The following is a 25,630-nucleotide window of genomic DNA, read 5'->3' as shown; positions in this document are numbered from 1 at the left end:
ACGGTCATTTATGCGACACATTTACGAAGACAGCTAGTATCTGACGCGTTCCGATAGTGTAATCTCATTTTTTTTATACTGAGTTACATTTCGTGCAAAACATCACTCGTAGAAGAAGATAATAATTAAATATTTTTGGAAATGTTTCGAATGTGGTCGTAGGGTAGAGATATAGTTTAAATTATTAAACGAATCTCTAAAAATATTCAACAATTACCTTTAATATTTTACGTTTGTTGGTGGTAGGATGTCTTGTGAGTCCGCAAGGGTAAGTACCATCACCCTGTCTATTTCTGCGGTGAATATAATTTCTACAGAAATTATTATTGTTAAATTTAACCTTATATTTAGGTATATTTTACGGTCGACTTATAAAACATGGCGGCATGTAATATTTCACGTTTTAGCAAAGTAACAAACTAACTGATGGACCATCATCGCATTTAAACTTTATGCACATAATAAGTGTGCTTTATAAAACATGAGGATATTGTCACATTCCTAATGTAACGTGTTTCAAAACACAAGGTTTATAAAATTTATTGTACGATGCGAATGGAATAATGTCCATCCAATAGTGACCATATTATTATGCAGTTGTTGCCGCGCAATTTGTTTTGAATTTCGATTTATTAGATACAAGCGACCCGCTCCGGCTCTGCTCGGGTCTTTAACAAAAATTCCAACGGTATTTGACGTTGTTTTATTTTTTTAAATAAAAGAACACTTATTGCGGCATAAATATAACAGTTAGACATATGCTGTCGCGACACTTTTTGTAATTAAAAATGTGTTCTACAAAGTCGTAGTACATTATTTTATTCTATCATCAATAGTTTTCGCAGGGAACGCGATGTAAAGAATATTTTTGGTTATTTTTTAATACCTTGGGTTACATTATTGGAGTTTTAGTAAGGATCCTTAATTTTTAACAAAAAAGATGTTTTTCAAAAGCTATGTCACTCGGGAATAGTGTAGCTTTCAAACAGTGAAAGAATTTTTTAAATCGGTTCAGTAGTTTCGGAGCCTATTCAATACAAACAAACAAACATTTCCTCTTTATAGTATTAGTATAGATTATACCGTTGTCAAAATTCCATCTGTGGTAATTATTATTTTTCCTCGTAATTGTATTGACGACATGCAATAATATTATTGTCAACGTTGTATACAATTAAAATACTTATATTATTAAAACAGAACCTTTCTCCTTTAGAACAGAAGCTACGTTAAGCCTCGAAATTCGAGGAGCGCGTGTTGTGGGAGATTTGAAAGTATTGTTCCTGTTTTATTATTATAGTTTTAATTGCCCAAAACATCGAATGGGCACTAATAAAAATAAGTTTCGTTTTAAGTGTTCGAATTCACTTCATTTGTCATTTACGTATTCTGAATGGATATCAAATGGTCAGACACCCGAGATCGGAACATAAAATTAATACGATTAGTTCCGACACACCAATAAAGAAGAATGAAAACGTATTTCTTTATCTTTACAAGCGGGTAATGGCATGTTATTCGATCGTCACTCGCTCAGTTCAGTTATAATTGAATTATATATTTTTACAGTTCTTTTATTTTAAACTGTCAATAAATTATAATACCTACATAAATTAAATACATCGGATATTTATCGGAACCAACTTAGGGGTCAGATGTTCCGGCATCGTTGGCTACACGACATTTATAGATCTTTGTAACGAATGGCATCTAATTTACATATATTATAAGTGCAAAACCAAGTCACGGGGGTTCTCAGTTGATTCAGGCGTGCGTTTTTACCTGAGTTTTATTTATGGTAAAAAAAAAACAATGTTTGCATCGTAACACAGAACATTAATCAAAGCTAATTCACAAAACCTTCGTGGAGGTTTAATGTGAGCTATAAAATAATTATATATTTTACGATGTTAAACACAATTAAGGAACTACAGACATAATATCTTAAATATAACAAGTTTGGTATGCGTCTACATATCCAGTTTAATTTAATCACGCTGATTGAAACGTGTGTTGTAGAAATGTTAAGAAGATAAATAATTGCTTTTAATATTCTCCTAATCAAAGTTCCGAAAAATACATATACACATAACAGTTGTTTTCTTGTAATTGCAACAATAAAACTCACTATAAAATTTTATTATAGCACGACTTATAAATGTATACGTTCTCCTTTTCAAACACAAGATCTGGAATGAGGCAGCAATTACCTGTGAGTGACCTGATTTCCACCTTTTGACAGGTCTGCTGTATCAACCGATACGAGTATAGCTTAACTATTCCGGATGCCGAAAAGTGGACAATGCACTCTCATAGTGAGGACGCAAAAAGTATTGGTTTAATAAGGTAAACTTCAAACTACATCTCTCGATTGGTGATTCAGATTTCGCTGAACCGCAAATTAATTACGAAAGAACTCTGCGGACGTCTCTTGCGAGCTGCGTTACACAAGAGCGCGAAAAATGCGCGCCAAATATATATTTTTTTCAATTTAATATAGGTATGCAGTGCTAACGCTTATGTAAGGGATAGGAAATTTAATTTTTATTGTAAGTTGAAATTAATGAAGAATCGTTTTTTTTAGAACAAACCGATTACACTGAAACATTGAAGACAATTCGTCGGACCAATAAACCTAAATTGTAGTACATTGCTTCACTTAAATTAAATGTCAATTATAATAGGTGTGAGTGTTGAGGAAGTTTATATTAGAACGAGCGCCGGGCGATGCCCTGCGTAGGATGACCCTTTGTCTAAAACTCCACATACGCAGACATGCCAGGAATCGGAAGAACATGACGTCTAATAGGTGCCTTTGTTGACTTTCGCAGCATAACATGTAACATCTCTGCTAGGAGCCATAAGTTTTCAAATATGTATATTTTCTAAGTGTATTGGCAAACCAAATTAGTTTCAAAGTTTGGACTCGGACAATGTCCGGTAATTTAATCGTTAATTTCTCAATGGCACCGATTTGAGGGACTCTTCACGAAACCATTTACTTTATAACGAATACTGAATATGTTTTTAAAACAATATAACGTCACGTTTCTATGATTGAGTTTAGTTTACAAGGAAGCTAAATCGGTGAGACGGACCTTTAATTCGATAATAGTTATGTAGGTAGGTACCTGGCTAGTGAATAACACAGGATTGCCGTCTTCCGTCGTCGCTAGCCCTAACACTTTTATTCCTAGAAGTTTATTAGTCACGTGGCGGCATACGGAAATTGCCCACACACGTGTTCTATGTATTTTAACTGACATTTTTCATTAATCTAATTAGCTATGATAGAAGCGGTTTTGCGGAACCGCTCATAAATAAAATTATTATTACTCGTATTGGAAAATTTTATATAAACCATTATTTACCTACCGAACACTAAATGTTCTCGTATATTTTGAACTGGGGTGAGTACACTTCTGGGTATCTACAGATCGAAACACTTGTACAACATGAAATGCCTCCCGATATGTTGTTAGTAAATCTATCAGTAATGAGTTCTGTTTCAGATCTCTTATAATTGTAAACAGTTCTGTGAAATATTTTTAAGTGTGAAAGATACTATGCAAAAACTTGGCGCCACGTTACGTTTGGTTTTTTAAACGCCTAATTTATTACGAATTCCCAGGATTAGTAAACAGTTTACACAAGCGGTTCTGGGTACCACAGATAATATAAACTCCGAGTATATTACACTTTTACTAACAACGCAGCATTTTTTTTCCGAAAATCAGATCGCATATTCGAATTAAAACTAAAATCAGCTTAAGAATACAGATAAAAACAACTTTCAAATAAATTCATAACACTTAACAAGACTGTGATTGATTTTAATCTTAAATGGAATTCGTTCGACTCGATTTTGTGGGAACTGTCAACGAACGTGTTTTATTAACACTAAAAGACTGAGACCCACCACAATATGTATCCACATTGTCGCAATGTGTTAATGAACTAATATTTTCCAAGCGTTTCTAATAATATAAGGCAAACAAAGGCTTTCGTCTGGCGTTTATTTACAAATAGACATGGCATATTTCAACGTATTCACAAGGCAGGTGAAATAAACTCCCAAGATCCGGGTAGACAGGTTAATAATATTTATCTTTGTAAATACTTGATAGGTGCTCGTTCATCGTAAGTATATAAATTGATTGCTTCATTTACCTCGTAATTACCACTGGTTGAACCTTATTGAAAATCAGCGATACCGGAGTTTATCTGGGTTGGTAATTTCATAATCATAATGTTTTGCTGTAGTTATGTTTAATGTAATTGGTTTTTTAATTAACAAATAGAAATAGACGCATTTGAGAAAAGCGTTTGTATTAGCGATTACGAATAGAAATGTTGTTTTCTAATCGTTAATCCCCAAAAGCCGTATGCATAAATTTTAGGATGAATTGTTGTGAATGAAAATTAAGCTTCAAAAAATATTAAATTCGCCAGTTTAGGTCTGAATGCTAGAATTGTTGTATTTACTGTATTAGCGGGACTTCTATTTCAGATTACATTATTTCATTGTTAGAATAAAATTTAAGCTCAATGTTAGAGCTGACTATCTATAAGAAGTGCACAATGCTAATATTTTTTTAAAATAACGCATAAAAGATACATTAAATCAATAAAGAAAACATTACTCACACTACCATGTATTTGACACACACACGCATGCATACTATTTGTTTATTGTCAAACGTTTTTTTATTGCATACAGTCTATGGTCAAATTGAGAATAGATTAAAAATATTGTTTATCTTTGTTAATATTTGTCTAAAGTGTAGTTTTGGCGACATCTGTGATTATATAAGTATATAAATATATATTTAATATATAAATAGTCTTTGACAATAGAACCATAATAATGTTCAAACATATAATTTCAATTAATTATAGTCGAATTTCGACTACTGCGGGACTAATACTTGCCTTAATTCTATGCAATAGTTAAACTAGAATTAAATTTTATCCTTACCAGTTCTAGTACAGTCGGGTCTTCCATTCCTCACAGCTGTATCTGGCAGCGGCTTCCCGTCGGGAGTGACACACCAGCATCCGGCAGCTGTGGTCCCTGATGCGCCGCATTGCACCGCTGCATAGGTACCATCAGCCCGACACCGAGGGATGTACGCTGGTCTAGGAGCTCTCTGCTGGGCTTGGGCGTTCAGGGCGTATCGATGCGCGATTAGACAAGACGACTGCCCGTCTACACGTACCAAAACGAAACAGCTGATAATTTAACGGTTATTAGAAAACTGCCTTAATTTAAACCAGTTCAACTAGACGTTCAAATTACACGAAACAATGTGCACTGTGAAGTTCAATTATAAAACAATTAGGAAGTTCTTTGTTTGAGTTTCCCAGACAGTCATGATCTGTTTAAATAATTGGATTGTTTTCCTAATTATAGTCATATTCTTGCACATATAGGTTTCGCTATGGAAGGTGGAAATACAATATTTTTTTCGGCTTCCGTGAGTCGTAACGTAACGTAAACTGAGTTAAAACTAAAAACTTCTGTTATTAATTATTATTATTTAGCATTAATTCATTTATTTCGTTATAAAATTCTTTCATATTTCCAGTTCCATAGTTAAAACTATTTTTACGGTTTAATTTCGGATTTTTTATCAACATTAATGTCGTGTGCTAACTAACAATATGGAAATGTCGACATAGAACTCCATAGTCGTCCGTGACCACAAAAACTGTAAAGTATTTGAAACTAATATAACAACACTAATAAAAAGCCCGAGATTACACCGTAAAAGTAGTTTTAATTATGTAACTGGAAATATGAAAGAATTTTATAACGAAATAAATGAACTAATGTTTAATAATCTATATATTAATACGTGAAGCAAAAACTTTGTGTCCCTTTTTACGTAAATTGCGCGGACGGAGGAGTATGAAATTTTCCACACTTATAGAGAATATAAAGAAGAAGTGCGAAATGGTAATATTTTTTTAAAAGAATGCATAAAAGATACATTAAATCAATAAAGAAAACATTACACACACTACATACCATGTATTTGACGCACACACGCATGCATACTATTTATTGTCAAACTTTTGTTCTTGACGTTTGTGGTAAAATTGAGAATAGATTAAATATTGTTTGTCTTTATTAATATTTTATTATAGTGTAGCCCTGGCGAAATTTGTGATTATAGAAGTATAAAATACAATCATAATAGTGTACAAACTTACAATTGCAATTAATTATAGTCGAATTTCGACTACTGCGGGACCTCTAGTAATAACTAATAACAGAAGTTTTTAGTTTTAACTCAGTTTCGACCCAAAAGAGAGACTTCCCGCTATTGGGGGAAATTGTTATTTATTTATCGGCTAATTTGAAGATTTCCTGAAAATTAAATCAAAATTGGTCCAGTCGTTTTGGAGCCAATAGGTACATATACAAGAGACATACACACATCGATTTTTGTATAGGTAGTATATAGATGAAATATTCGAAAGATGTGTCGATATCGTTAAAAGGATACCAAACATAAAAACAAACATTTACCGTTATCTTCTTCGTTCAATGTTTTTACATTAAAAACAAATAAAGAACTAGCCGATGATTCAAAGATGTAACTTTGAGTGCGTTAAATGAGCTACAACTTAAGCAGATGCATTTAAACTAAACTGGATCGTGTTACGACTGGTTAATGGGTGATATCATTTCCGAATTCCTTTTAACTGCCATGCAAAATGAACAGACTGAATGTTTGATTTTCATCCATCGTCCTGAACGTTAAATAATGTCCGCCAGTTGTGTAATGAGTCATTTTATTCGTACAGAAGCTTTCTGCAATTCAGGATGACGAATATGCGAGTATCAACATTATTTAAGAATACATATTATGTAGGTACTATTTGTTCCGCGCAGTATTGTCGTTACTGAAACCTGTGGACGAGCTCACAACCCACCTGATGTTAAGTGGTTACTGGAGTACATAGACATCTACAACTTAAATGCGCCACCCACCCTGAGATAAAAGTTCTAAGATCTCAGTATAGTTACAACGGCTGCCCTACCCTTCAGACCGAAACACATTACTGCTTAACGGCAGAAATAGGTAAGGCGGTGGTACCTACCCGCGCGGACTCACAAGAGATCCTACCAGTATCAACCTATTACTATTTTTAGTATTTTTTAACATCAAAATGAATTTTAACTTATGTTAGTGCTCACAATATCACTTACCTAGACACGGTCCTTTTCTGGCTATGGCAACAAGTTCTCCGTTACATTGAGCCTTCATGAGCAGGCACCTTGAGGCGTAAGTTCGCCCGTTGGTACCGCAAACAGGTCTCCGAACACTCGATGCGTTTGTCTCGCATGATGCTGCCCGCGTCTTGCATAACTCGTTCCATATTTCACTAGTCTGTACGAAAAAACAATAACGCTCTATAGTTTGTTATAAATTTTATGCTAATGACGGCCCGTTGATACTTGCCGGCGGCTCTTTCCTGGAAAATATGGGCTAAAATTAAACTATTATATATGAGGTCATAGGATTCACGAGCTCTTCAAACTTAAGATTAAAAAATCGTGAATATTTTTATTTATTTTTATATTATTTTATTAATAATATTGTCGTGCTGTTTTGAGTTTATTAGAACACGAAATCACGTATAAAAATCCGTGACACTATTATTGTAATTTAAGTTGATCGGTTGGTTAGATCATTAAACTTCGATTGGTTTAAGTGAGATCGTTAATTGTGAGTTGACGAGGTAATTTGTTACCTGTACTCAGAGAACAATGACTGTACTTTTCGAACTAAGCTAAACAAGTCATATAAACGTGCCACATCGACTTTGAACTAATATTTATAATATAACAATTCGTAGTTATCGAATAATGGTTCATTGAGGTATGCCTTATTATGCGCGTACTCGTTAAACTCTTGGTCGTTGTTGTACAAAGCGAATTTTCCTGAGCTATAAACACAGATAATAATTAATTCAGTGTTCCCGGTACACGTAATAAAGCAACTGTCAACTACTGGGAATATAATCTGGACGTAAGCAATGCGTTTTATCGTTTATCTTTGCATGCCCTACGTATTATCTTGTTTTCTATTCGCACCGCTTATTAACGGCGCTTAAAACATTACGAACTAAATGAATTTATCGTTAATTTATATATTTACTAGCGACCCGCCCTCGCTTCGCCTCGGAAACATTAAAACACACATGAAACCAAAAAAATAAAATAAAAAAAATTAAAAAAAAGTAGCCTATGTTCATCAGGGACAATGTCGGCTTCTAATGGAAAAAGAATTTTTCAAATCGGTCCAGTAGTTTCGGAGCCTATTCGAAACAAACAAACAAAGAAATATTTCCTCTTTATAATATTAGTATAGATTCTTTCACTATAGGAGTTGATATTTTTCTTAGATTTTAACGAAACCTCTCATACATTAAGAAATATAAAAATTCAATAAATTTCCGAATTCGGAAGCTGTAAAATATTCGAAACGTTGTATTGTGAAATGAATAAATACGCACGAAATAAAACTTAAAACTATCTTGTCAAAGTTTCACTTAGCTAATGTAGTAATTTCAATAGTAGCTAATGGTAGCTATCGTAGAATAAGTTAACAAAGGCCTGAATGACGCTGACGGACGTTTTTGTTTGTTTAAATATATACCTCTATATCAGTTACGTACAGTACGTTACGAACGTAAAAGAACATACAGGCCATTACTACTTTGATAAGGTGATGCGTCATGAAAATCGTGGCCATAGCAGAGTACTCTTCGTCCACGGCTAACGCAGGAGCCAGTCACCGACGACGCCCTAGACACGTCCTTACGGATCGACCCGGTCCATTAGCCCAATTATAGACACCTTCAGCCCTAAGAGCAGGCAAAAAGGATCCTGGTAACCATACTCTTTGAGCTCGTCAGTGTTTGACGTAAAACCTAACCCATAACGTTAGTCCGCTGAGGTTGTCACCGGATTAACGGCCGTCTGGTGTAGTGGTAAGTGACGCGGTCACTACTAAAGGGGGTCGCGGGTTCGAATCCCGCCAAGGGAAGATATTTCTATGATAAATATAAAAAATGTATTTTCCAGGGCTATGGATGTTCCGGGGGCCGGAGGCGGGAATACGCCCGTACGTCCCGGCCCCTGTAGGTAGCGGCCTCCCCCCGGTGAAGGTCAAGGGGCGACCTGGGGGGGTATAGGCCGCGCAGCGCGCTACCAGCACTCTAGCACGCTGCCGTGGAGTTATAGAGCGACCGGTCGACGATGTATCGCGTCCCGACCCGGCAGGCTGGTTCTGGTCCAGCGGGGTATTCCGGGACACCAGCGGCACCGTCTGGGCGGTCTGACGGGCTGCCGTACCGAGACGGCTGACGTTTCAGAGCCTTCGATTCGCCTCGAAGGCTCCGTCGGCTGGGCGTCCTTGGGGTGAGCCGCGCCGTCTGGTTGTAGTGGTAACCCCCCTACCTCATCCGGGTTCGGACCTCGGAGGGGATCGGACGTCGGGTGTAAGAGTGCAGGGGAGTCGTTTAGTGGGTGGGCCCTAAAATCCTTGGGCCCGCGGTCTGCTCACAACACCATGCAGATCGTTGAGTCTCACATACCCCGCGCGCCTCTTTTGCGCGGATACCTCGTAGGAGGTTCGGCCCCTACCCGAAAAAAAAGGGCTATGGATGTATATTAAATATATGTATGTATATGTCAGGTTATTTTCGTTACGGAATTTCTTGATTCAGTCGCCGCGCTCAAAGCTCGCGATAAAAGCTATGCAATAGCTTAAAAATAAAAATGTCTTCTCAGCGAAGCAGAGCTCTCCACTTCACCCACACGTACTGCATATAGGGTAAGGGTCTTATAGTCGATCCTCCAAACACTGGTTTAGTAATAATTTTTTACATTTTTTATTGAATAAAGAGATTAACTGTTCTGGAGCGAGGGGCCGAGCCTGAACCTCTCGAACCTATGCCTGGAATACTAAGTGTAATCCTTGTAGGCTCCTCTCTCCATTAGACACCTGGAGATTATATCTCCTGGAAGGCAGGGGATAGTAAAACAACTCACATCTATATACGATTATCAATATTCGAGTACCGAGCAACAGAGCGAGCACAAGGCCTTTGTTATCACTGCTACCATCCATCATCTTGATGATTCTTAGTGCTTTTGTGGGTTTTTGCAGGTGGAGGAACACCCCACTACCTGGAAGAGCTCTCTAATGCCCACTCCCAGGTGTACTTTACAAAATTAGTAGTAGCCAGTAAAAATGTGGAATATAAAAATATAAATAATTTTAAATGCAATTTTTAGATGCGTGGGAGTGGCAGATATTTTGCGGTTTTCGGTAAGATTTGTGTGAACGTAGAGAACAACAATGTATCTGTTTTTTTTTTTCATTTCTAAGGGCAAACGTTCTATATTGTGTCGGGCTTTTAAAAGTTCGCTCACAATGCTTGAGGTTTTTTTTCAATTTCGACGATGCTCTCCGTTTAATTCATTTTCGAAGTGTCCGTTGCTGAGTGGATATTCGAAACGCCATTAAAATTTGAATGACAGCTTAGATAACAACAAACGTCACAACACGCATCGAGCGCACCAGTATTAGAACTGTCAGACTGTATGGACAGTTTCGAATTGGACGGTGGCGCAATGTCGTAGTAATTGACGAATACCTCCTACACTATGTCACTGGGTCGACTATATTCATTGAAGTAATCCAGCGAACTCTTAGTAAGAGAACACTCGGGTCTGATTATTCAATTGCAATCTTTTTAATAATTTATAGGTATTATATACTCTTCAGTCTGCACTTATTTGTGGTTCTATCAAAAATGATATTGTCTTTATTCTAAACTAGCTGTACCCGTCCGCTTTGCTGGGAATTTAAAATTAACATTACTATTTCTCACCCCCACAAAGATTCTCATCATTAACGCCCCCGCAACTGGTTTAGGGAGTCCAACACTCATATAAATATTAGCCTATCCATTAAGCACATGTATTTTCTACATAGATACCAAATTTCAAGTCAATCGGAGGCATGGTTCAGTAGTTAGGTATAACGGAACATCCGTAAAAACCACTCTAGATTTATATATTAGTATAGATTTCTCTATATATCTGTAAATGGAAAGTTGCATTTATTGTATCTACCAGACATGACTACATATAGAATCATGATTTATACCTTTAATTTTAATGGCTCTTGAACTTTAACTCTGTTTGCGGAATCATTCGTTAGTCATGTTCCGACATGGTGTTGAGTTTTATATACGTAATTTTCGCAAAACTATTACACATATGTGAGTATATTTATTTTTAATTCCCGAGTTTCCTATGGTCTATCAGATTTATTTAGATTTTTTTTGTGATCGATCTTTCTGTCATCGCCACCAATTCGTTAATAGTAAAGAGCAGAGCATGTACACTTCTTCGCGATTATTTTCTTGGATTTAACAATATTGACGACCTTTTTAACATACATATAAAAAACGACCTTTTTTTGTTTTTTCCTCCTACCTAATCGATGGTAGTGTCGAGAGGTATTCCAGCTACGCACGGTTTGATAGATGAGCTAAGGCAGCTCAACCTAGGAGGACTATCTAACTTGCTAAAAGGCTTAGAAAAGCAGAATTTCGCTGAATAGACCACTAGATCGGAACCGTGACCCCCTAAGAAGAACTGGCGAGAATCTGGGCTGTATTTTCATCTTGATTTTTTATTCATCAATACAAGTTCGTTGTTAATTTCGCGTTAAGATTTCTGCATATCTATGTAGACTAGTCAAATTGTAAACGTGACGCTGCCACTGTACAGCTTAAGACATGAATTGGAAGTGGGATCGTATCATAATATTGTTAATGGTGGCAACATGTTTGCTCGTACTTATCTTTAACACAGTTTGTGGATGTGTTGTACTGTTACTTTCCCAGATAAACAATATAAAGAGTAAAGTAATATCGTACGTTGAAAATTAGGCAGGGCAATGGATAAACATTTACGGGTTCACAAAGCGCCCGGAAATACTCAAGATTTAGGGGATATTTACGTTGGTAATTAGGTGGGGATACAACAACTAAGGACTGGTTTTCAAGTATTCGTTGTCCACCAAGGAGATTGGGATCGCATAGACGTATAATATAATAACATGGTGTGTGACATTCTTCAAGGTGTCTCTTGTTTTCCAACGATAGGTACCTAGGAAACAAAATACTGTATCGATTTTATACTCGTAACTGTCTGCTTGACGTGATTATTCATTGGCCATTTTAGACGATATTTCCTAAGCGCTGTGACATGTCCATTCCTAAGCGAGATTTGAGGGAGAACTGTGAGCGTCAGGCAGCGTCTCGGCTACATTTCTGGTATTTCAGACGTCGCATGAGCGACGCTGAACTTTCATTATCAGAAAGGCTGTATGCTCATTTGACTACAAATACAATTTAAAAAATGCTTAAATCGGTAATAAATATTTATCAGAAGCTTATAGAAGGTAAATTTTTCTTTTGGTAAAGAAATTGATACCACTGCTAGTAACAGATGACAAGGAAAACGTGACAGTTAGTAGAAATGCGAGATTCGCCTAGCCCCATCTTAATATTAGTATGACTAATAATACTTAATTACTAACACTGATCTTATTAATTATTATTACATATGATCTAACGGCTGAATAAAGCTGATTTGTAACAATAAAATCACTGGTAAAATTCAGACCATCTATGATTTTATATTGTTTCATTAAACGCTGATGTTAAGGCGATTAGCGAGGTTTTGTTGAAAATTAAATGATTAACCTTTTAATCAGTAACAGGTTTTATTAACACATATTAATAAACATCAGTTAAGAAAATATTCGATCCAAGATAAAACGTTACCTACAAAATAGGTGTTTTAGGTACCCTGCTTCTAAAATAAAATAAAACTATAGTCGGATTTTTTATTAGACGAAGTAAACTGACGTTTACTGTGTTGTCAGTTTTTGATGAAATAAAAATAGTGTTGTGACAAAGTGAACGATTGAAAAAACTCCTGAATTAATGAAATTGCCTCGATTGTCTAGTGAATAGTTAGTGTGCCGAACTGCCGATATCGGGCACGGGGTTCGAATTTTAGCCGTGCTTTGTACATACCAACGAGTTTTCGACGAAACATTATGTTCCTATGGTATCTACCTGTACTGAATACCGAGTGTTTTAAACATTAAGAAAAACATTGCGAGAAAGCTTGTAAGACTGTCCTATTTCCAATGCATCATATAGTTGAAACTATAGATGTATAAAATATAACAATTATAGGTACATAGGTAATGAAAATAAAAAAAACTGATTGTAGTTACATACTACTAGTAACATATTATTATATTGGATCACTTTAATACAATTTTATTGTAAAATATAAATAATATTCTTTTATAGTTTGAAATTAATGAGTAACTCTTCACACTCATTGTTCATTTATGTGATTGAACGAGAACTGAACGCATCACTATTACTTTAAATATAGCAACATTATTTCACAAAGTGACATTAGCTACTGTCAGCTGGCTTCGTCTAATTAAAAATCCGACTATAGTTATTTGAATACCGTTTTAAACAAGAATAATACATAAACTCTCTCATGTATTTCAAATTATTCTACCATTAAAATTTTATATCGATTCTAGACAATAATAAAGGTGCTAAAAAAAATTTAATTTTCATTACCTGAACATCGGGTGCTGCTCCACATATCAAGTTAACGATGTGTAGAAATAATAAGTGAAACACTGAATCAAAAATATTCATAATGTCCGATGATTAGTCCTACTTTACGATAATATAAATTAACTCTAGAAAAAGAAAAATATTATTACATTCAAAACACTTGTTCACAGAAAAAAACAATACATTTATCGGTCGGAGAAAGAAGCAACGATTTTATAATAGGGAACATATTGGCATACTACGCTTTTATAGAAGCCGTTTTTGTTAGAACAGACGGCGATCGTTTCAAAGGGAGATCGTAGGAACGTTCGACGAGACAGGGAGCGCAGAACGGAATAAAAGACAATAAGGATAAGATCCCGGTGCGAAGCCGGCCGCCGCCCGCGCCGCTCTCGCCTACCCATGAGCAAAAAGCGCAGTGCTCACGTCGCGTCGCGTCGCGCCGCATCGTGGACGCACCTTGCCCCGCCCACCCTTTTGCCGGCTGTACATGCTAGCCGTTGTTTACCGAGCGAAGGCCAGTGTGAACGTGTGACCAGCCCATTTGCCTAGCTTGTTTATGGTTTACGTTCGACGTCGCTTGCTTAGCAGGCAGACTCGGGCCAGCGCCAACGTACTGACGGTTAATTTTATGTGCTCTCTGATTTCGGAACATTGACAGTTTAGGCGCAGAAGCCAAACCAAGTAGATAGTTCCCCATACTGTCTCACATTGCCGTGATTATAATTCGTGTTATTTAACATGGAAACTAAAACTTGCGTTTTATTTTTCATCGTCAAAGGTCATATGAGCGATTTTCACGTTTGCCTTCGTCGCGTCGTTGATTAGATACATCCAACATGTCTTGTACAGTCAACCACAACAACGACCATGCACTCGTAAAGTCTATGACATGTATAAAAAATTAGGTGCAGATATAACGAACGAAGGCTAGCGAATGGGTTTGAGCACACACTAACTCTTGATAAGGCAGAAACCCACAGACACAGCCCACTGAGTTTCTCGCCGGATCTTCTCAGTGGATCGCGTTTCCGATCCGGTGGTAGATACTGCGAAGCACTGCTCTTGCTAGGGCCAGTGTTTGCATCACTCCGGTTTGAGCCCCGTGAGCTCACCTACATGTTAGGGCGAAGCCAAAAAAAGATAAGGCTGGATTTTCGTAGAGGGGCTGCTCTGCTCCGTTGCATTAATCATAGGAATTTTGAAATGTCATATCTTCATAATGTTATGTATCTCACGGTGACACGGTTGTTATAAATAATATAAATATTGATAAAACTCATTGTTTATCCTAAAGTTGTCGTCTATTATTACCGTTGTAGACAGACGAGCACTCGCCCCCCCGGTTGGTGATTAGTTACTGTCGACCATGGACGCTATTATTGCCAAGAGTACAACCAAGCCTACCGCTAAGAACTCTCCTCAGTTCCAGGAACTAGATGGTGTTACGGATGTTGGATTAAGTTAAAAACTTCGATGATGACCTCACTTTTTGAGAATAGTATGTATCAAATGAGCGTGTAATACTAATAAATAAGTTTGATTTTAGGAACTTACCAAATTTTTACAACGAACTGAAAGTATGATCTTCCTACTTTTTGTTCGCATCTCCTTGCATAGTCGTCCAATGATGAACTGTAAATTTTGAATCGCCACATAATGAACTCAAACGAAGCTAAGCTACATATATTATACGTAGAGAATAACCAGATTGGTCAAACACCCATATCACTTAAATCACAAAGGCACGAAATTGATCTCCCAATTTTCAACATTTCTCTGTATGCATAGATAATTAGAACGCTGTGAGAAGTGGAAATGAAGAAGACAGACATCCGCTAGTCATTTTAATGTTGGTCATTAATTTACTCCTGAATTGTGTTCTGTGCATCTATTAGCACGAAATAAAAAAGCACTTCCATCGAAAGAAAGCCTTTGCTTTTTTGGGCCAGTTCGTGCAAATCTTGCGTTTAGAAACTGGGATAATAGGTCTGTGTTCGCTATATAAACGCTGTGAACGTGTCATATACCCGATCCTGTAGACCGAATGGTAGACAGTCGACGTCGCCCAAAGCACGTTATTACGGATCCTCCCGATCCATTAACGGTGCTTTTAGGCACCACAAGCACCGGTCACCGTCCTCGTCGAACCCGTCGCTTGCGACGAAGGTCTCGACGAGCGAATTAACCCATAGACACAGCCCACTGAGTTTCTCGCCGGATCTTCTCAGTGGGTCGCGTTTCCGATTCGGTGATAGATTCTGTGAAGCACTGCTCTTGCTAGGGTCAGTGATAGCAACACTCCGGTTTGAGCCCCGTGAGCTCACCTACACACGTTATGGAGAAGCTGAAATAGCCTCTCAAGGCTATCAGCATAGGTGGCATCGGTATGAAGCATCGGTAAACAGCGGCTTGGCTCTGCCCCTGGCATTGCTGAAGTGCATGGGCGACGGTAACCACTCACCATCAGGTGGGCCGTATGCTCGTCTGCCTACAAGGGCAATAAAAAAAAAGTAGGAAAAAAAAGACATATTTCATATGGCCCTTGCATCCTTACACTCGTTCAATTTCGTACTTTCTGTTAATTTGCTTGTAGCTTTGAAAATATGTCTTAGCTATTATGAGAAATTTTTACTTTGCAGGTTAATTAAGCCCGAATAAACAGGCCATTCAATTAACTATTCTTATTGTATTTATTAAATGATTATAACCTACCTATCTTTGTATTTGAACCTAATAAAGACAAGTCGTAATTTGTATTTTAGAGCAATTTTCTAAACTCAAACTAAGACACAGATAATATTCCTTATTTTAGAATTCATTCAAAAGTTAATAAGGAATCATCCTTATAAATAATTTTTAAAGAGGTATGTTATTTCACTGACCTTAAAAATTTTACTCTCGTGATTTAAAGTTTGTTTTAATTATTTTTATTCGGTGATGGCTCACATTTTAATATACCTACATTAGATTAACTGTAAAAAAAAGCATACTTCGTCTCGATATACAGTTATTCCAGATTAACAGAATTCTATTCTATTTCAAAATGAAATTTACCTTGATTTGAAAGACTTAGTAAAGATAATTGATAGGAATATAAATAAGTTTAAAGGAGATTCGATAGGTAGAGGAGATAGATACATAAAGTTATAGGAAAAGGGTTTCGAGTTTCTTATTCAAAAATTATTTTAAGCGACATCTATTGCGTTAAAAAGAAACTTCAACGTTTGCTCTTACAGCAACACGGATTTACTTATTGGGTTTAGTATAGTAGTAATATTTCTAATAGATGGCGCTGTGTATTAGAAATGAATAATCGAGTAAAAGTTCTTATTAGTTAAGAAACAAAGATTACTCGTAATTTAAAACAGGTCAACTTAACTTTAATATACTGGTACTTAAAATACTTATTTTATAAGGTACTTTACAAAAAGAATATATATTGTAATTATTAATTTCACTAGGTGAATAGTTGAAATGAAAATTCATAGATTAAGTTTTTAAAAAAAAAAAACTTATATTTTTTGGAGAGAATTGGGAATTAAATTAAATAACATATTTACAGAAATAAAAAATATTTACAGAAAAATAAACCAAACTTACTCAATATATTTTATTTTCGAAGCATTCCAATACCTAAGTACTAGTGCTAGGATCGAATGTGATTCATACAATTCAGTTCAATCTATAGTTCAATTGTTCAATTTGTGATTCAATCAATCACGTGATACCTATTTATCACACCTAATAATAGCAATTTTAAATCATTACATCGGAAGATGAACGAATAGTTAACAATAATATGTGATTAATGAAATAAGCAGATTAGTTAGAAATTATTTGTAGTAAAAGTTAAAAAAATAGTGCGGATTGCTCTATTATTGATTTTATGTTGCCACTGTTCGAAGCATCACGAAATATGAAATAGATGTCTTTAATATCTGAAAAAAAAAACAAATCTTTTCTCATTACATCAAACAAAACGACTTTTTTCTAAGATCTTCGTCTAAGTTATCGATTACATCTGATTTCTAATATTTCATTGCTTATAATAGTCACCAAGCTACTTTAGGCAGTCCTATTTTGATTAAGTTAGCAGTTCAAGACCTAATGGTAGACTAAGTGTTTTATCACATTCCCTACCTACCTACTTCCATAATTTTAGTCCTCTAATTTGATAATTTTAATTTTAATTCATTGTAAATTTATTGAAGTATAACATCGGCTTGAAGTCGATAAATGAAAGGTATAATATTTATGTGTGGTTTTTATTATTATTAGGTGGTTGAGCAAAGTCTTAGCCAGGATTATGTACGGTCTGAAACAATCTAACTGCGTTGAATTTAAGCAAAATACTAGATACATTTTAATTTAGACTTCTTAACCGACTTCAAAAAAGGAGGATGTTCTCAATTCGACTGTATGTTTGTTTTCTTATGTTTGTTACCTCATAGCTTTTGACGGGGTGAATCGATTTTGATGATTCTTTTATGATTAGAAAACTGACGCTTCCCGTGTGGTCCCATTTCAATTTAATCTAGTTCTGATAATGGTATCCATGAGAAAATCATATAAGTCTTAAATTAGAATAAAATACGTGCGCAACAAATAGATGAATAACTCAATATCACGCCAACCGATTTCGATGATTATTGTTTTTAGTGTATATTAATTTGTTTTGGAATATCTTTTCTTTTTTCCAGTTGAAGTCGGTTTTTGTTAAACCATGTCTATTTACAATTATATATGTTTATACTCACACTCGCCATCGTCTGTACTCCAACGTCGAGCATACCCATTGCTTTGAATCGTACGGGATTCTGTGTCCTTCGTAGGAAACCGTACACGACCCTCCTGTTCTTCACATCCATACATTCCCAAGGTAATTGATACACTGCGTCTGGTATTCTATCCGCCTGATAGTGATATGTTGTGTTATATAAATTAAAGCCGAATGAGTGGTAGGTTTTGAAGCCGTCGTAGCCTAAATGATAAGACGCCCGGTGCACTCGTATCAAAAGATGCAATGGTGTTTGAATCCCACAGGCGGTTACAATTTTTCTAATGAAATACGTACAAATGTTTACGATTGACTTCCACAGTGAAGGAATAGCATCGTGTAATAAAAATCAAACCCGCAAAATTATAATTTGCGTAATTACTGGTGGTAGGATGTCTTGTCAGTCCACACGGGTAGGTACCACCGCCCCGCCTATTTCTGCCATGAAGCAGTAATGCATTTCGGTTTGAAGGGTGGAGCAGCCGTTGTACGGTTAAAACTGATACCAGAACTCTTGTCATAAAGTGGGTGATGGTAAGCTCGACCATCGGTCTAAGCAATAAAAAAATATTTTGATTGAAGTTTTTACTATCAGTAAGTAGTTATCGTTGTTTTTTCTATTGTATAGATGAGTGAAAGATCTCATGTTGTATCTGGTGCTACATGGTGCTACATGGCTATGGTAGTCCACAGACTAAGTCCAAAGTGATGCTGTCCCAAATTTTAATCGAGACTGCATTACTATTTCGCCGCACAAATAAGCGGGGACGGAAGCAAGCTTATTACGCGGTGCTTTTTTAGTTTTTCCTTTCCTATTCACTGGTACCCTAAGAGGCTATTCCAGCTGCTCGAAAACTTCGTCACTTACCACGCTCCCGAGGAGTTCGAATATAATGGATATTTGAATTAATTGTTGAATCATGATCAAGGTTAAGGGTCCGTAACGTAACATGGCCTTCGTGGACTGAAAATGTAAAGATATAATAAATAATGATACGAATAACGTTTTGCTTAAAAAGTCATTATAAAACATTTAAAATACAATCAAATGTAATCCTATTGATGGCAGACTGGCAGTAGGGCATCTTGTTAGCCCGCACGTGTAGGCACCACCACCCCGCCTAAGTCTGCCGCGAGGCACTAATGCGTTCCGGTTTGAAGGATGGACCAGCCGTTATACTATAAAAAATACATTTAGAGCTTATTATCTTAAAGTTGGGGGCGGCAATTACGTTGTTAATGTTACACCGGTAAGAGTAACGTCATCTATCGCCGAATACCCGAAGCGAATATCAAAGGATTTAGTAACATCTAGAGCGCCCGAGAAGTACAACGCCATCTATTGTCAGATAGCGGAAACACACACAGAAAATACTCGACTTGTGAGGAATGTTGTCGACAATTCTAGGGAGTTGGTATCGGCTATAAAAGCGTTGCAGAGATGACACGCAGTCAGTCAATAATAATCGGAACTACTCGAAGCGAAACAGCGAACGGATCACCTGAAGCGAAGCGGAAGAAGTGAATTGAGAATTTTAAGGTGTTTGTGAAGTCTTTTAAGTGTTCTAACAGTGTTAACTTGTAGTTCGGTAGAATTTTATTTATCCCGAACCCTAGCGCGTAACATTTATATCCATAGACTCCGGTAACTACTTAAAACCAGGTTAGCCTTAAGCTTGCTCACCAGTCTATCTAATAAAAAGTCTGCGCCTTCAATTGCTTAGTACCGTGATAAAATTATTTAGTAACTAATGGTAATGTACATATATATCTATGTAGATACTATTATTACATTTAGGTACACTGAATTTGTCGACCGTTTCGGTTGAAGGCTACGAATTCTTTCAGCTTACGATAGTACTCACACTGTGATGCCAGTTGACTATGAGCATCAATTACTAATTTTTCTGCATATTTCTTCAATATAATAACGAAATAACGATCGCTGGGCATACCCTACTAATGAAGAGATCGACGTGTCGCAGCGGCTTCGGGCAGTAATCTGTTCTCGAGAAGTACAATAAACAAATAAACATCAAATTTACCAAATCAGAACACTCCAAGAGCAGCATGCATAGGCTAACTTGATGAAACCCATAGTACACCAATAGAATAACTCCAAACGTTTCAGACATATCATTGGCGAAACTGGAATAAATGAAGGATGCTACTATAAATATATTTATATATAAGTTTACATTTATTAATGTCCGTATTAGTAATACATTGATGTCAGTTACTGTCTATCTCTCTATTAGAGAGTACTGTGCTGTTAGATGCTGATAAGTAATATCTTTTATTTTATTTTATTTTTATTGCTTAGATGGGTGGTCGAGCTCACAGCCCACCTGATATTAAGTGGTTACTGGAGCCCATAGACATCTACAACGTAAATGCGCCACCCACCTTGAGATATAAGTTCTAAGGTCTCAGTATAGTTACAACGGCTGCCCCACCCTTCAAACCGAAACGCATTACTGCTTCACGGCAGAAATAGGCGGGGCGGTGGTATCTACCCGTGCGGACTCACAAGAGGTCCTACCACCAGTAATTACGCAAATTATAATTTTGCGGGTTTGATTTTTATTACACGATGTTATTCCTTCACCGTGGAAGTCAATCGTGAACAATTGTTAAGTACGTATTTCATTAGAAAAATTGGTACCCGCCTGCGGGATTCGAACATCGGTGCATCGCTAGATCCGAATGCACCGGACGTCTTATCCTTTAGGCCACGACGACTTAATGCTTATTCTAATGCTTATTCTAATCCTTGGTTTAGTGGTCTGAATCTATTGACCCTAACTGTTGAATCACGGTAATTGGGTTTATTTCCCGGTCGGGGTCTAATACCTTTCCGATGTTTGGGCAAAAAAGCGGAATTTGACAACACACGGGCCGTTAACTCATTCAGACTACGCAACCAAAAGAAAATAAAAAGTAAAATCATACTCATCAACTGTTCCATAGTGTTTTATGCATTCACGTAGTCTAGCGAAAACTTCTTTCGACTCCTCTTCTGTATACGTCTCCACATTCGTTGGTCCGTTGGGCGTTGTGATGACATGGCTGGCTTTAGGTCTCGGGAAATTTATGAGGTTGTGTGAGAGTATCTTAAGGTGACCCCAAACGTGCATTACCATGAGGCACATGAGCAAATCAAACATTACCAATCCAATCGAGCATGTAACTGACACATAGGAATTGAATAAGGCCATTATGATGTATCCCCTAAAATTGTGAGAATAGTCGAAGGGGAAAGCAAAGTAAACAGAATGGAAAAACGTTACATTGGGTCCATAAGGATCCGAAAATGCCCCGGACACGTAATTGTTGTACAACGGTAGAAGATTGAACAGCCCTAGACCCATAAACATCGAAAATAACACATAAAGTGTGTAAAAATGGGACATTCTGTTCACGAAAGTGCAAAGCTGAAAACACATATAACATATCGGTTATATTCTTTAATAATTATCTTATATTATATTATTACTTTTAAGACTATTTAGCGATTAGACTTCACGCTAATTTTCTTTAACGATTTCCAATTATTTCGCACGGTTTTATGGCCGAAATTAACGAAACAAAAACTTTAAAGAAAACCAGTTAATTCCGTATACATATATAAAACCCAAACTACAAGATGGCCGACGCTTATCTCATGTCTGGGATGCGATGCGAATAAGTGGTGGACCGTTCATAGAGCAGGTGCCAAGTATCTGTTCATGAACAGCTTTCAAGGCATACGGCGAACATCGTGTTAATTATCTACTATTGGAATATTACACCCCAGAGCTTTTGCCGAACCATCTTGATGGTTCCTACAGCAAAACACTCAGGTATTTGGAACGATAGGACATTAATGCAATTCAAAAATCAATCTCATGTGTGAAATGGAGATCATAGTATCAACGATGTAGTAACTTTTTGATTTTTATGTCGGATATTTGTTGGCACCTTCGCTTCGCACTAGATCCGTCGCAACTCACCTGACCAACAACGCTAATAAAATGTTTTTTTTTTTTCTCTTTGAAACCACAAACTTCGACAAATAGAATAGTGTTAGCTCAGTGTGGCAAAAAATCACAAACTTTACCTTATAAGCGTAATCTGAGTTCTTCTGGAAATTGAATAGATGCATTACCGTTATGAAGCGACCAGTTAATACATGGTAACGTTCGAAAAGCATAACTAGTGCTGTCCTCGACTGAAAATATGTAAAATTATAAATTCCCTGAAGTTAGTGACAAACTTCAATCAAAAATACGTATATCTAGGTCTACATTTTTTATAAAAACAAAAAAAAAAGAAAGAAACTGGTAGTTTCTTAAATCACTTTCAAAACCTTGAATGAAATTTTAATAACATGAAAACAAGTAAGTTTTTATATATTTTTTTATATTTAGGGGTTTGGCCTAAAATAGCACTCATATCTTCCTATAGGTTTCGCAAAAGGCGATGCAATGTATCGTTGGCAAATGGACAGTCGTACCGTTAATTTAAACCACAATAATTAGCGATCGCTTAGCTGTTTTGGTAATATAGTGTATTACTTGTAGGTACTATCGTCCTGACTATTTCTTACTTGAAAAAGTTGTGTATTCCGGCTTGAGGCGAGGGGAGGGAGATGACGATAACCGTTACGAAAAATAATTGGGATTTATATCTCATTACTCAGACTTTGTTATTCTAGTAGTCGATAAAACCCCGTTACCCTCTGCTGTACGTCCTCTACTTGCTTACAAAAAAAAATACTAAATGCAGAGAGATTAAAACTTAATATTAAATGTACGTTGTCATTCCTCTTCTCATTCCGGACCTTAGTGATTAGTATTGTTACGCCGGGAAGTTTAACTCCATCTATCGCTAAATAGTTGAACGAATATCGAAGGATCTAGTAGTATATAGAACGCTCGAGAAGTACAACGCCATCTATTGTCAGACACCGGAAACACACAATACTAGACTTTTGTGGAATATTCTCGACGATTCTAGGGATTTCGTCTCGACTATAAAAGCGTTGCAGAGATGACACGCAGTCAGTCATTTCGACAAAGCGGCACGACATGAGAACCCTCTCACCGTGGCCGCCGGTAGCTACATTCCCGATCCTGCGGACAGAATGGACAGCAGTCGACGTCGCCCAATACACGTCATTTCGGATCCTCCCGATCCGCTAGCGGTGCTTTTAGGTACCTCAAGCACCGGTCATCGTTCTCGTCGAACCCGTCGCTTGCGACGAAGGGCTCGATTAACTAACAGACACAGCCCACTGAGTTTCTCGCCGGATCTTCTCAGTGGGTCGGTCGCGTTTCCAATCCAGTGGTAGATTCTACGAAGCGCGGCCCTTGCTAGGGTTCGTGTTAGCAACGTCGTCAGGTTTGAGCCCCATGAGCTCACCTACTAGTTAAGGTTACGCTGAAATAGCCTCCCAAGGCTATCAGCACAGGAAGGGAAAAAAACATGCAGTCAGTAATCGGAGCTACTCGAAGCGAAACAGCGAACGGATCACCTGAAGCGAAGCGGAAGAAGCGAATTAAGAGTTTTATAGTCTTTGTTGAGTGTTTTAAGTGTTCTAAGTGTTGAATACAGTTTTTAGTTGTACTTCGGTGGAATTTTATTTATCCCGAACTCCAGCGCGTAATAGTATTGTAGTCATTAAACAATACACAGAATTAAACAATACACTGTTTTTGTTGCATTGATTTTTGTCTACCTATCCGCCTGCCGCCTGTAGCCTCGAGGGGCTATTCTTGTTTTGGAGGGTTTGCTAACATTAGCATCAGCAACAGCAGTGGTTCGATGAATCTACCACTGAATCGGAATAGCCACCCACTTAGTAGATCCGGTGACAAACTCAGTGGGTTACATTGACAGTTAACTTTATTACTATGATCGAAAACGACACGACATTAAATCTGGCAGTACTATTCCCTCTGAAAAAATAAAAAATCCAAAATTAATACTCACACAAGTAACCAAATTCATCATCACAGTTATGAAGGTGCTGGCCAGAATGAAAAACGGTATCTCGTTAAAGTGAAAATGTATGTACAGAATTCCACACGCGAGGCAAACAACGGACTGGATCGGTAATATGACCCGGTGAATCGAATGTCCCAATGATCGTATTTCGTTCAGTTGTTTTTCCGGCCACGCACATATTATCTTTAAATTAACGCGAAGTATCTTCATATATTGAAAGTTTTGAGGTTTTTGGATGTCCCTAAAAAAAAAAGGAATGAATTTTGAAATATATTATATAAACTTTTTATATATAACTTAATTTTTATTTAACTTTTAAATATTTTTGAAGTTAGCGGAATCGTCATGAATTTATTATTATTCCTTTGAATACTGTATAAGCTATTATATTACACCTACCACTATTTACTCTGCACTACCTTTAGTTGACTGGTGCCTGAATGTCTTAGGAATTAAGTCCGCAAATGTAAATTTTACATGAAGTGTAATAAATAAATAAATAAAACACAAACATTAACAGATAGCTGTATCCTTAAGTAGATTTTCATTGTATCAAACAGAAACCAGAAAAAAATAGTCTCCGTCTTACTCATAATGCATCAAAAGAACGCAGTTATCATTGTGACTTAAACCGTATTTGTAAAGTAATATTATTTTAATATTTTAATTTCACGGAAAAACAAAACAGGAATACCGTTGGGAATTATTTTTGTAATCTTCTGTACTAATATATAAATCTACAGTCATATTTACGGATGTTCCGTTATAACTACTGAACCATGTATCCGATTGACTTGAAACTTAGTATCCATGTAGAAAATACATGTACTTAATGGATAGGCTAATGTGTATATGATTGTTGGACTCCTTACACCAGTTGCGGGGGCGTTAATGATGAGAATTTTTGTGGGGGTGAGAAATAATAATGGTAATTTTAAATGCCCAGCGAAGCATACGGGTACAGCTAGTACTTAATAAATGTAGTAGGTACGTACGGTGAACGACTGTCATCTTTGAAGGATAGTAACATAGCTTGAAGCTCAGCGAGGATCGAAGTATTCTATCGTTTCTTTTATTTAATGTATTATTACGTGGTGAACGATATTTTAGCGCTTTTATAGCCGAAACTGACCTTGGTGAAATTAAATGCCA

At 36.7% G+C, this 25,630-nt stretch overlaps 2 protein-coding genes across 3 annotated transcripts in view; both read right to left on the bottom strand.

The window, feature by feature from the left end:
* The window catches only part of magu (SPARC related modular calcium binding-like protein magu), a 33,103-nt gene extending 18,999 nt beyond the window's left edge, over positions 1-14,104 (bottom strand). For both annotated transcript variants that reach the window (XM_028179621.2, XM_028179622.2), the window contains exons 1-3: positions 13,711-14,104; positions 7,220-7,400; positions 4,979-5,209 (exon numbers count right to left, since the gene is read on the bottom strand). In XM_028179621.2, the coding sequence (XP_028035422.1) occupies positions 4,979-5,209; positions 7,220-7,400; positions 13,711-13,791 (493 nt within the window). In that variant the 5' untranslated portion in view covers positions 13,792-14,104. The remainder of the gene's footprint in view (positions 1-4,978; positions 5,210-7,219; positions 7,401-13,710) is intronic.
* Positions 14,105-17,308: 3,204 nt separating this feature from the next.
* On the bottom strand, positions 17,309-25,628 carry Or-1 (olfactory receptor 1). The gene is made up of 8 exons (XM_089730299.1): positions 25,474-25,628; positions 24,464-24,719; positions 22,590-22,700; positions 21,443-21,924; positions 20,536-20,638; positions 19,359-19,454; positions 18,471-18,626; positions 17,309-17,651 (listed from the first exon to the last, which is right to left on the bottom strand). The coding sequence occupies exons 1-8, from the start codon at positions 25,506-25,508 to the stop codon at positions 17,598-17,600; spliced, it is 1,293 nt and encodes a 430-aa protein (XP_089586425.1). The 5' UTR covers positions 25,509-25,628; the 3' UTR covers positions 17,309-17,597.
* Positions 25,629-25,630: the final 2 nt, after the last annotated feature.

This window comes from Bombyx mandarina, chromosome 01 (genome assembly GCF_030267445.1).
Source record: "Bombyx mandarina strain Sakado chromosome 01, ASM3026744v2".
Taxonomy (NCBI): Eukaryota; Metazoa; Arthropoda; class Insecta; order Lepidoptera; family Bombycidae; genus Bombyx; species Bombyx mandarina.
This window is presented reverse-complemented; position numbering and strand designations above follow the sequence as displayed.

Excerpts from the sequence above, each read along its gene's own strand:
- Or-1 (XM_089730299.1), bottom strand. The coding sequence starts at position 25,508 with ATGTTACTATCCTTCAAAGATGACAGTCGTTCACC. Across the intron at positions 21,925-22,589 it reads ACTCAGATTACGCTTATAAG|CTTTGCACTTTCGTGAACAG; the intron begins GTAAAGTTTGTG and ends ATGTGTTTTCAG. Across the intron at positions 18,627-19,358 it reads TCGAACTCCTCGGGAGCGTG|GCGGATAGAATACCAGACGC; the intron begins GTAAGTGACGAA and ends TATCACTATCAG.